The sequence below is a fragment of the Acipenser ruthenus genome, chromosome 8 (assembly GCF_902713425.1).
Source record: "Acipenser ruthenus chromosome 8, fAciRut3.2 maternal haplotype, whole genome shotgun sequence".
Lineage (NCBI taxonomy): Eukaryota > Metazoa > Chordata > Actinopteri > Acipenseriformes > Acipenseridae > Acipenser > Acipenser ruthenus.
This window is the reverse complement of record NC_081196.1, coordinates 6287473-6301005: the sequence shown is the minus strand read 5'-3', so window position 1 is coordinate 6301005 and position 13533 is coordinate 6287473. Positions and strand designations below refer to the sequence as shown.

At 39.9% G+C, this 13533-nt stretch overlaps 1 protein-coding gene across 1 annotated transcript in view; it reads left to right on the top strand.

Annotated features, from left to right (window-relative positions):
- Window positions 1-12772, top strand: part of LOC117972633 (GRB2-associated-binding protein 2-like) — a 68455-nt gene extending 55683 nt beyond the window's left edge. Inside the window, exons 3-10 of the mRNA XM_034922383.2 lie at window positions 1633-1873; window positions 7962-8521; window positions 9017-9114; window positions 9651-9927; window positions 10189-10279; window positions 10390-10492; window positions 10688-10810; window positions 10924-12772. Of these exons, the coding sequence (XP_034778274.2) occupies window positions 1633-1873; window positions 7962-8521; window positions 9017-9114; window positions 9651-9927; window positions 10189-10279; window positions 10390-10492; window positions 10688-10810; window positions 10924-11067 (1637 nt within the window). The 3' untranslated portion in view covers window positions 11068-12772. The remainder of the gene's footprint in view (window positions 1-1632; window positions 1874-7961; window positions 8522-9016; window positions 9115-9650; window positions 9928-10188; window positions 10280-10389; window positions 10493-10687; window positions 10811-10923) is intronic.
- The last annotated feature ends 761 nt before the right edge of the window (window positions 12773-13533 follow it).

Below are 13533 nucleotides of genomic sequence, written 5' to 3'. Positions count from 1 at the left end.
TATCACTTTATCTCTCTGTGATGTATTGGTCCCTCTTTTTTCTCGCATGGAATGGCTCCCAACCCTAGACTAGAGACAGTCATCACTTTTTAATTGAGACCAAGTGCTCATTTAATACAGTCAATTGCTCTAATCGTAATGGATATTCAGTGGATCTAATTACTCGGAACAACCTAAAAAAATACAGTAAATGATATGGGTTTGTAATCATCTTCAAAAATCACCTGTAATACAATACAAAGGGCTACTGAAATACTTCTGCGAGGGTAGAGAATGGCAACATTTGTCCCTTAATGCAGGGCTGGTCTTCATCTGTAGCTGATTTTTAAGAAGATACCCACTGAGAGGCCTGCTTGATTACAGGGATTTCCCCATTGATTTGGGGTAAGGGAATTGAGGAGTATTGAAAACTAGCCAGGGGAGCTGTCACTGTTTAAAAAAAAAAAACAACATTGAATTTTCCTACCCTTTGACTGCATCGATCTAACTGAGAAATTGCTAGAATGAATTGCACTATAGATGACTTAAGGAGCATACAGACTATGGTAATCCATGTCCACATGAATTACAAAGGAATAGATATTTATGATTTGTGAATAATGTTGAAATAAGGAACCATCCATGTTTGGATTTTTCGAATTATGACATAGACATTAAGGGGTAGATGTCTGTCATAATTGTTGCAAACAACATGTAAACCAGTCAGAAGTGTAGCATGAAATGTACTAAACAAACGCAACGCTGTTAGCATTTTTACAAATGCTTTGCAGCCACAGTATTTAAAATACACCGAGAACTGTAAATGTATGTGTGTGTGAGATTTTATTGTATTGTTTTTAAACCCAACACCTCCTTATGTCGGGCAAACATATCCGGTTCAGCGAAGGGCTACTGTATGATTATGAAAAGCTTTTTGGGGGTGAAGGTTGGGACCCCACTATAGAATCTGATGGGATTAAACTGCTTTTCATTTTTTATATATAACAGTATTAAAATGGGTAAAATGAAGACGGAACAGAATGCATTGTACAGATGACGTTTACATTTAACAAAAACAATGTTATTTTGATTCTTGCATCCTTGCATGTATAAACGTTATCCTTCGGGCACTCTCTGCTGCAGCAAACCACACCTCAGCTGCCGCTAATTTATTTGAAAAAATGTCGCACAACTCTCGCTAAAGATCTCGCTAAGATGACGCAAATAATATTTAAATGAGTATATTGCAGCTCTCTTCATTAACATATTTTTTCTTAGTACATACGACAAAATGTGCACTTTGTGAATTGTCGTAACGAAAATGCAAATTGCGGTATGTTTGCGCTGCGACTGGCCCATCTTAGTACATCTACCCCTAAATGTCTTAAATGATACGTTTCTCCATTCTCCATCTTCACCTTTACAATGGTCTGTACTGTTTTTCGCCCTCAAATCTACACCTCATAAAGTTCCATTCCTACTTTCGAGCAATCCTTTGGCTTCCCAAACCTTTCAGATGCCTCTTATCAATGAAAATATAGACAGGATATTAGCTAGAACATACTTTTATTACCTGGGGGTAAGGCAGTGTTAGGTTTGGGCTTGTAGCCTTGAGATGTCCAATCGTCTGTTTTTTTTTTGTTTGTAATGCAGATGCTACCAGATCCATGATGTCTTCAATCCATGCCCCCCGCTCCACACCAGCAGATCTGAGTGGTTCTATCCCTCCACTAATAGGGGAGCGGAAATCTTCAGCCCCCGCACACTCCAGTCAGCCTGTTCTCTTCACCTTTGACACCCCACTGCGTCACTCCCAGACCACTCTCTCCACCAGCGCCCCCCAGGATTATCTATTCCTACATCAGTGCAGGAGCATGAAAAGTGAGAACGTCAGGTAAGAATCAGGGATGCATTTAAGGGCAGTGTTTCTCCTGGGGAAAGCAGATCTCATATCTCAGAACAATTCATCCTATTTGTATTCCTCTATGGGCAGAAGAGCCATTAGTGACTAGCAAGTCCACGATTTTGATCATGCTGCAATTTTGCTATGGCGTCATTGCCCTGCCCATTTGCAGTGGTGCTGAAGAATGCATTAAAATTGTAACCATAAGTGCACGTACATGTTATGTCCATTTGTTTTACATTACATTTCCATCAATGCACCATCCACATCCGGTTGTTTTAATGTGTGATTCAGTTAAAAGTTCTGATGTGACCTATATTGTAACTATTAAGCATCACACAGACAGAATGAACATTAAGCCAGCTGCAGCAGTACAAGTGCAAGGTCAGGTCTGATAGATTTTCTATCGTCTTTGAAATCCTGAGCATAGTGTGTGCTGAAGCAAAACTGAGGTGCAAATCAATGTGCTTCAGGTGTTTTTCAAAGCGATACTCAATACAAACCTACGCCTGTTTGTTATTATTATACAAGTATAATTATTTCTTAAGGTAACTGATTAATTACATCAGTAGTTTGAGAGTTTTAAATGAGAAAGGTTAAACATGAAAGGGTTTTGTAATGTGCAGAAGTATACAGCAGAATGAAGTCACACCCAGACTGTGATATCTATCACCAGGATTGTTGTTTACAAGCTTTATCTGGCTATTTTGAACACGGGCATGCATGCATACTTGAACTTTACAATTCATACTACATGCACAATAACACTGGCAAGCAGCAGGCAGCCATTGAAAATGAACCAAAGAATGAACCATAAAATACTTGTTTAAATTAAATGTGCAGCATGGTATTATAGAGCATGTTTGCCTCTTCGACGCATGTACAAAATAATCGAAAGTAATAATAATGTCCTAATGGGGTTGTAATTTTAGCCACAAAATGTTATCTGCATGCTTAAAACATGTCCATTAAAAATGTTCACAACATGCTGCTCCAGAAATACTGACATCAATATCCCAGTGCACTTTCATTTTTGCTTTCTGTCAGGGCATTTACTGCATTTACTGCCCGGTTGTCAGAAGGTGAGGGATGAATAGCAATTGTGCTAATCTATTGTGCCAATGTGTCATTCTGTAAAGCAGACCACTGCATAGGAAATTGCTAGGTAGCGTGAAGCAATGGCTAGCAGTTGCACTAATTAATCACCCTCCACTACGACTACATTACAATGCAAGTTGCCAGGTTGTTTTTATTTCCGTGCGGTAATAAATTTATAATGTAGAGGAATATATGAAAAATGTCATTTGTAATGCCTTTTGGGTCTTGAGGTAGATTTATGGAACTTGTTTGATTAATCACATAAACACTATATGAATGCTGTGGGCAATATGAGAGAATTACTTTTGGCCATAGCTATATATATATATATATATATATATATACTGTATATAATATATTTATATTATATCATTATGTATTTGTATATCTTTTCTTTCCTTTAAATGAAATGCAACAGTGTTATGTAAGCAATACTTTTCTTAACCTGCAGTAGTCTCTAAGAACGAGCTGCCTTTGGAAGCTCATTCCTGGTGCTGTTTATTCCCAGCCCGACCGCATTATTCCACACATTTCCACACAATGAGTTAACACTAATAGTATTTATGAGTCAGACAGAGCATTGGGTGTTTACACACCACACAGGTACTGCCACTAGGGTACCAGCAATGGCAACCCTAGTGTCAAATTTAATAAAGACAAAACAAAATTAAACAAAGCTAAAAATAAAAGTTTGCCACACAAGGCCAGGAACCTACTACACTACGAAACCCTCTCTATACTGTTATGGGATTGAAATCCCCTAAACTAACCTAGTTATGTTGCTGCCAGAGTCCCGGCATCCTACCGCCGACTCTGGCTCCGTCTGACGGCCCCAGCTAGGCAAGGCCTTCACGGGCCCCGTCTGCAAATGCAAGGGTTCTGTGCAGTAAGTTCCCCCCCTGGAGCGGACGCCCCCCTCCTCTTCCTCCTCCTCAATGTGAACAGACTCTTTGACTCAGCTCACGTCTGTGAGTCCACGGCTTTGCAGTCGCTAGGATCTATGATCCAGGCTCCCCCGGGCACGCCCCCTAGCCAATCAGGACCTCCCGATCAGCTCCGCCCCGGGCGAACCTTCCTGCTCAATTGGTTGCCTGGCAATGCGGCTGCAGCTGCTTCCACAAAGGCACGCATATGCACAGTGAACCAGCCACAGGGTCCTACCTGTCACAAACCTCATGACATGCTAGGTGTGTATCAACAATCAACTGCAGAGGAATGATACTCATTAAAATATACATGTTTTTACAAGTCATCGTTACATACATATGGAAAAGAAGAAGCCTAGTTATTGACTTCAAAACGGTTATGACTAATCATCCAATATGATGTGCTCATCCCAGGCCAACTCGCTGCAATATCTTTGGAGAGGCCTGGAACACCTGGCGTACATTGAGGTCAGGCGGAACCGTACCTTGATGTGTGGTGCCTGTTATCTATACAAAAGAAAGGCCTGCATGCATTGAACATGTGTCCCTTATTTAAGTAGCCAGGGATTTACAGCGCTGTACACTTTTTAAATAGAAGTACATTCAATAAAGAGCATTAGGATTATTGGATAGTTGGTAACCAAACTAAATTAGTAATTTAATTGAGTCTAGCAAGTATCTTTCCCTCAGAACAATAATAAAAGACAATATAAAAACAAGATTTTTTCCAGAGTGATAATCTTTTCTTGGTGTACAGTGTAAGTCACTGCCAACCAGTTGCTACGGTAACCTTGGTCAACATAACCGTGAGCCAAATCACTTGGCTGTCAAGAACAGTGATGTGGATGGAATCTAAAACACAAAATTGTAATGATATCAAAATAAAAATGTTCTGTGTAAAATTAATCAAAAGACTAATACTTTGACTAATACTTATTTTAACATAATCCAATGTTAAAATAATGTATGAAACCATACACATTAAATAATTCCACGGTGTACATTACGTCAGTGTCAGTCGATGAGATAATGTACCTGAAGGATGAATTATACGTATTTTGTATGAACTGTTGTGGTCTCGTGTAGACACCGGGTCTGGCAGTATTTTAGAATATGGGTTGTCAACAGTAAAATTCACATTTTTGAATGTAATGTGTAGAAATGTAGTAGGTGAGTTTTAATTATTAAATTGGTTGTATCTAAATAAGTCCATTTATCTTACCCATCATGCAATTCCATTTGCCACATGCTGTATAGTATAGGCCTCAAATGTACATTTTTAAAAGAAACATGTTACAGTGTGTAATTATAGTTTTTAAAAAGAATGTGCAGTACTATAATAAGAACACTCTTTTCTACGTCTTGCTCTATTTATGAATCCTATATAGCAAATGAAAATGCAAGACGTGTACAATTTGTTTTCATTATTTCATTAGCTATAGCCACTTTAATTCTGTAATGTAGTAGGTGGTTATAGGCTTCCTAACACTTTAGTAAGCACCCCTCCCCGCACCCCTCCACTCATCACAGCACAGAAACACGGAGAAGAAGACTAGAAGACTACACGCACCAGGTGATCTCAGGTACCACGCAGTGACTGATCAAATGGCTCAGGGTAAATGTTTTATAAAAACAGATACCGACTGTAGCCTTATTCTTCATTCCAGAGCTTTCCCACACAATGGGGTTAGGCCTCCTTCTGAAGTGAGCAATCACGTTCAAATGCTGGCATGATGTTACCTTGAGCTTTTAATAGTTCCAGTCCTATATGTACAGTGTGCAGTACATTGCTTTCGATAACAAGACTATTGTCTCTCTGTGTGTTGCCGCATAGTTATATTAATTGCATTCACCCTGAAACTGACTCATATTTGTGCAATTAAATGTGACTTGCTGCCAGTCCATTGATGACTGCAGATGGCTGCCTATTCAGTTTGGAAAGTAATTAAGACAGTTCGCTATAGAGCTGCTTCATGCAGGAGATAAATGCCAAGAACAGCCTAACCTTTTCCTGAATCCACATCTGATTCACTATTCAGTTTTTCCTTTTACACTAAAAAAAAAAGTTTTACTCAATTGGCCAATGAAACATCCGCTTTGGAAGGACAGTAACAATTCTCCTCTCCTACAAAATGTGGTATTTCTTATGATCCACCAGGTACATAAAGGAAGAACCAGTTGTGATTTAACTTGGTATGAGTATTATAAAATAAAAATCATAAGGATATCAGTTCTATCTTAAATCAAGTCTGTTCCTTGTACCAGCCGTGCCCCCTCCTTCTTCCTTTGGGTGGTGCGACAACCTATGATCTCAGGTCCTCCAGACTTGTAGGAGGAATTACTGGCAACCTAGCTAAATAAATACAGTAGGAGTCAGTAGGAACTGGCAACCTGACTCAATATGTAATGAGCATTCTAAAGTTTCTGTCCATTTGGAAAGCTGTTTGCTGCACATAATACTGGTCATAAAAGACACACAAAGATCAGAAACAAGCCAAAGGATGATGTCATCATGAGAACCTGGCCAGAACATTATATAAAGACTTCCAACAAAACTAAACTATATTTGGACTGTATACATACAATGAGGTGAAACTTTCACCACGGACCCCTACCTGTAAGAGACTATACAAACCAGGCCAAAAAAGAGCGCGATGCTCTCAACCTTCGAAAACTCAAAATGCTGCTCCTTGACAATATGGGTAGGAAGAGGTTACAGCCCGTGAGATAGAAAAAGAGTGGCGGGTATTAAGGAGGACTGTTTGGACGAACAAGTCTATTTAATTAGGAAAAGTCCCACAGTTATGGGTAAAGAATCAAAGAAGATGACAACACATAAATACCGTGTTGATCCCGTTGGGGACGACAGTGCTATTTATTTAACCATCTTTGTGTCTAGTGCTGGTGGTCATAATGAAATCCTCAATTTCTACAAACTTAAATAATATTTGAAACGGGAAACTACTCAATTGTTCCTACAGATGAATGTCTAAGGCTCTTGGGAGATGTAGTTCACACAGGATGAATGTGATTGCATGCAAGCAGAGATTTCAGGGATGTACAAGAAAAAACTACACATCACTAAATAGGTCACTGTAGTTCGGGCTGAATCCGACTGTATGTATAATATGATGAAGTGGAACGTTTTAGAGATGTATCTGTTTTATCTCAACTTGACTGGTTAGGAACTTAAAGGGACTATACAAAATAATGATCTGGAAGTGGAATCTAAAATAATAAACATGAGAAAAAAAAGTGGGAAAACATCCCTTGGCCCTTACAGTACAGTAATACTGTAATTTACATAAAACATTTCTCAGTTACTCTGGCAATTGATGTTTGATTTTTTCTCCAACAACTATCAAGTAATCTTGGAATCCCTCCAGCTGTTATAAAATAACAGCACTGTGTAAACTGCATGTCAACCGCTGACAACACCCAGTATTGTCGTGGGAAAGGAGTTCAACCCTGGACTGCTCACTGTGAGTCTGCTGCCATCTTGTGGCAAGCTGTTGCACTACCACTCAATCAATTATGCCTACAGTAAAGTAGCTGTGGCTTGCTCTAGCTGTCCGAATACACTGCCCTCCTACTGAGATAAACTGTGCCTGATACTGTCGGGGGGCAGCTATACTATCGGATGCAGGAGGCATATGTTCAGGTTCCAATGGGAGTAGCATCTATATAATACAGTAGAATCAGTCTACTGAGTGGAGAGCTAACGGGCTATATGGGTTGTACCTATGTGCTCAAACACAGCTTTGAGCCTCAAAGACTTCGATATGTTCCATTCATTCTCTAAATGGGGACAGATTATAGTTCACAAACAGCTACACAAACATCGTGGTCTGCTGGGAATTAAATAGGTGCTCAATTTTTTCATACGTTTTCTTTTTTAGTAAATATATAAACAATTGTCATTCTCCATGAGCTGCAAAAAAAAGGTTACACAGCCCCTTAAATGTATTGCCTTGTCATTTACTGCACCCTATTTATTTCTAATAATACATAAGAAACGTGATGAAACTAAATGTATTTTCCATTGTTGTTCCCAGGAGTGCCAGCTTCTCCCAGGCCACGCGGTCCTCCCTGTTGATCGGCAGTGACACGGCGGTGCAGAAGCTGTCCCAAGGTTTCGCACACTGCCTCAACGGGATGGGCGCCCAGCTACATGGCTTCTACAGCCTGCCCAAACCCAGCAAGCATCAGCACCCCTTTCTGGGGGAGCAGCAGCGGGACTCTAGCTACGACCTGCCCAGAAGCTTCGGCTCGGAGGGCCACGTGCGGGCCAGCCTGCCCGAGCTGGAGCTGGAGAATGAGGAGGTGTACACCTTCAAGACCCCCAACAACACCCTGGCCACCGACAACTATGACCTGCCCACCCTGCCCGGCTCAGTCTACCAGATCCCCCGCACCTTCACCTTCGACACGAACCACAATGCGCTGGGCATGGGGGCCACCGACTCGGCCGGAGCTCCGCCGCCGCGGCCCCCCAAACCGGGACAGATATCTGAGCAGTGGGGCATCATGAAGCACAACGGGGAAAGTGCCTCTGTGGCTGCCAACCCCCGGAGGAACACGCTGCCCGCAGTGGAGAACTTCAGGCTGTATCGAGGTAATCCCATCAGGCTTTTATCAGGAAGTATCAGTCTGAGCACAGAGGCTTCATTTAGTACATGAGGCACGCTGCATCATATTCTGTGGAGGTCCCATGCAAACCTGGAATCTGCTATTAACAATATTCTTATTTTTTTACTTACACCATTATACCATATATTATACAATAAGAGACAGAGGGGTCTATTCAATTGATCGCAATACTGCAACCATTTAAATCATTAACAGAAGGGGACTTTGTGAAAACAAACACCTGTAACAGTGTGTGTGAGTCTGTTTTAAGTAAAACTTTGGTCTATGTTTAATATATAAATATTGGAGGTATTTAGACGAATAACTGTTTAGATCAATAGAATGTATGGATTAACTTCTGTGTTACTGTATCATTTACCTTTCTAATATGATTGTTATGACTGGGATAGAGGGATTAGCAGGACATTAAAACATATGTAGCTATTCTAAAAGGTACTAGTGCCTGTCTTGTTTGTCACAGCCTCCTCTTTTGAGACGAACGACCACCCTCAGCAACTCAGCTTCAGCAGTACCGGCCAGTCCGTGGAGTCGGTTCACGACGGGTTCAGCTCCTATCTTGTAAGTCCCGGCTTCTCATCAGCGGCAGAGTCAATACCTCCTAAAAGTGGGGATTGTTCTTCTGAGGATTTCTGAAACCTATACCTCTGTAAAAAGAAAAAAAAACAACAACTTGTCTGGCTCATTTACAGCTACTGTACCCTTGTTTTTCACTGGCACTCTGCAGTAACTAGCAGAGAGTGAATTTGTTTAGTTTTCTATTAGGACAGAAGGCTACAGCGGTTACTGGAGGTACCTTGTGCACGGTATGCACTCATTTTAAGAATGCTGACATTTTTCAGCTGCACTGTTTTGAGAATAACATCTGGTTGGAAAATGTTTAAATGTGGGCTTAAACCTGAATTTAATTGTGCAGGAAATTAATGGTAGCATACGTTACCTAGTCATTGATATCTAAAGTTCACAAATTATCAAATATTTCTGCACGAAATATATCATAAAGTACAACAAATGATGAAGGAGACATGACATTTAACAAAAACGCATATAAAACAGTGCCACTTTTTCACCTGTGACGATATCTGATTATGTTACAGAGGACAAAAGCTTCTGTGGCTCGTTCGGACAGCGGCGACTCTGAAGACAACTATGTGCCAATGAACCCGGGCTCCTCCTCCTCTCCCTTTAACACTGCGTCAGCCAACAACCCTCAGAGCATCTACATTCCCATGAGCCCCGGCCCACACCACTTCCACTTCCCATCGGTCTGCTCGGCAACCCTCCCTACGCGCAAGAGCAGCACTGCCTCCCCGTGCCATCGACCTGGGCGTCTCAGTGACATCACACCTCCCCCCGTCGACCGCAACCTTAAACGTGAGCATATAAGAGGCCAGATTTACTTTGCTCCAGCGCAACATTTTTGTATTAAAAGTTATAAAGCTAATCAGTTGTTGATTTCAAAATGTGTTAAAAAATATTATATCCACCTTTAAAGAAGTACCGCACAACAAAACAAACAATAGCCAACAAAACAGTAATTGAATCCCAGTCTTTAACTATGCAACTATAAGCCAGTGTGTTGCCTTCAGTTCTCCTGTCCTCATTAATACATTTTTCTAATGCTGTCTGTTTCAGCAAAACCAACACCTCTGGATTTGAGAAACAACCTTGTTATTGATGAGTTCCCACACAAGTCTCCAGTCACCAAGTCCTGGATTAGACCAGTGTATGTATCACTTCTATTTGTACAAAAATCTCACCAAATATCATGGAAAAAAAAACTTGCATTCAAGTAGCACCAAAGTAAAAACTGATTTTGTTGCATTTTTATTGCAGGCCAGTCATGAACTCTATCTCCACACAAAACTGTCGACCCATATCCACACAAAGCATTACCAGTACTGATTCAGCGGACAGTGAAGATAACTATGTTGCAATGGTATGTGGAATTATAGTTCAGTTCTGAGAATTCAGCATTGATGTAAAGTAAGGTTTTACCTACATTCAATATTTGAATACAGGACGAGCACTTTATTAAGAATTATAATGCATTCTGTTATAAAAATACAAAAAAATAAATAATGAGCTGTATGTTTTTCAAAGCTCTTACCTTATTTCTTATGCTTTCAAACAGCAAAACCCTGTCTCTACCTCTCCTGCAAACAGTGGCACAAGCAGCCCTGCTCCTAGGAAGTGCGTCAATGTCGACTATCTAGATCTGGACTTTAAACCGAATTCACCGATCCCACACAGAAAGGTAAATAATAAAGCACCCTCCTGTGCTTGGACTGGGACAGCTGGATTACTTCAGTGGTGCTTCTTACTATTAACCATTTTAACATCTTTAAATCAATTCTGTCTCCTCCCCAGCCCTCCACGTCCTCTATTACCTCAGATGAGAAGGTGGACTACGTGCAGGTAGACAAAGAGAAGACGCAGGCGCTCCAGAACACTATGCTGGAATGGACAGATGTCCGACAGTCTTCAGAATCCGCCAAGGGAGTGAAGTCCTGATAGAGAAACAGCAAGACAGAACGAGACGTAACGTTCCCTCAGAATCAACGTGCTGTTCTCAACTCTAGTACCTGATATCGCCAATACTAACAATGTTATTTTCGAAAAACAAACATTTTCTTTGTGAAACAGACTTTACTGGAGGTCTGAACTATTACGAATGGTTCATTTTAGCAAACATTTTTCGTAAGCTTTACAGCAAATTCTGGTCATTCTCCAGTGGCGCATGTCTTCTCACTGTGTCACGAAAGAACAGTGAAAGAATACATAGATGAGTCCATGAAGATGATACTGAATAGGTGCAGCTTTTAAGGCATTAATGCTCAGTATATTTATATCTGGCTCGACACTGTTTTGTTCTCAGTACAAGAACCAAACCATGATGTAATTTGAAAAAATGGTCCAGTAAGATAGATGAAAACAACTGCAGTGAAAATCTCAGTTCCAAGGTTAAAGTCAAATATATACACAGAAAAAAGAAACACTTTATGTTGATGGTTATGCAAGATCAGAAACCTTTCAAAACAAATTGTGAGTTATAATACTTAGCAACAGGGTCAGTTTCATATTGCCCATTACAAATGCACACACGGTACTTGGGCAGCATGGTATAGTGTCTTAATGAACTATGCCTTTGGAAAGCAAAGCTGTTGGAATACGATATGGGGGCTATGTGCATCAGTCTTCCAAGGGTTTCTTCAGAATACATACAAACACAACGGAGGAGCTCACTAATGTTCCTAATTTGTACACATATAAGCCTGTTTTTAATCAGCTGTGGAAAAGCTGTTTATTAATATAAGTGACTGTATATAAATGTGCATGTTTTATCCTTCTGTAATCCACTAATCCCTGGTATTTCATTCAGTGCTGCACAAGTTAAACAGGTTAACTATAGTGAAGAATATTACAGTTTTTTTACAAAGCAGGATTGAACTGCAGCTGAGTGTATACGTGATCTACTGTGTGATGCGTTGATGTATCATCTGCCAGTGCCAATGGCTAACAGAAATGAAAACACAGATTTTTTTAACTCACAGTCTTTTTAAATGCTGCCTTAATGGCATACTTACTTTAAAAACCAAGGTTCCTTTCTTCAGTTCCTATTGCAACACTGCCCTGCTAAAAATGGATGTATTTCAAGTATAACCCTAGAATATAATTAAATTACAACACTCATATCCTTTTATCAACTTTGAAAAAGAATCAAATAACAAGAACTGTGATAACGAAAACTGCTAAAAGCCACTAAAAGGATAGCACCACCATAATTAAATCCAAAACTATTGGTTTGAGAAAAGACAATTGAACTGCTGACCAGCTTAAGCATCTATGCGAACCACTGTTTGGTTGGTCTTATTCCAAATGGTATATACAGGATAAGTTTAAGATGATTACCCTAAAGTTATTTTCAGCTTGCGTTTACAAACTAAAAACACAAGGGTATAGAGAAAGTAACCAAGAATGGCCAACTTGTGTCTGAAACTTGTTACTTATTTTTTATTGTGACTTTGTATTTTTTTTTTTTTTTGAAAGAATGAAATCAAGAAATAACTTTAAGCTGTTGTCTGCTTTTAAAATGTTGTTGTTCACCTTTTTTTTTTTTTTTTACAAATAATGTTTACATTAATTGTGTTGCACTTTTCTATGGTTATTGTCAAATTCAATATTTAAAAGCAAATACAAGAGGTTAAACTTTCTTTAAGCTGTTTGAAAAAAAAAAAAAAACATTCTGAATACAGAGCCAAGCAGCGGGCATGCATTTGTACCCCTCCACAAAGTGAAACAAGCACACTGCAAGGGGCCGGAAGGACAGCCTCCAGTGAAATTCATTTTGAAGGATCACTGAGGGAGGTTTGGCTTGAAGTAGCATGGGTGGTTAAAAAACGTAACAGCCAAAAAACAGTGGAACTCAAAGCCCTGTCACACATCTCAAGAGTAAGCCATTTCAAGAAGCTCTACGCACACAAGCTTTGCATCTAGACTGAGTCCATTTCTGGAAACCATCCTGTCATGAAAGTGAAAATGAGCTCTTGATACAGGCCGGAGCAGCTGCACGGAGAAAACATGAAGACACCCTGGAGGGCCAGCATCAATTCTTATCATTGGATCGGATGAGATACAGGGGTCTTGTCTGGGAGTGTGCAGACTGTCCCAGGCAGCAAACACAAGCCTATCATGAAATCAATATCAACTGATACTCCCTCGGGGCCTTAACAACACAAATGGCATTTATCTATCAATATATGCTTTTATTGGGGGAAACTTTGAATCAGTTTTTCTTAATTTAACAGGAGAAACAAAATTGCAATAACAGCTTCACTGATATTGCTTTCAATCAGGTCTGAGATTTCTAAGTGGGCTGGGACCACTTATTTAAAGATTGTACTTTTTTTTTAATTTAAATGTGAAAATGCATTAAATATTTAAAGGTTATTTTTTAACTGACAAGCTGACTTGGTTTGG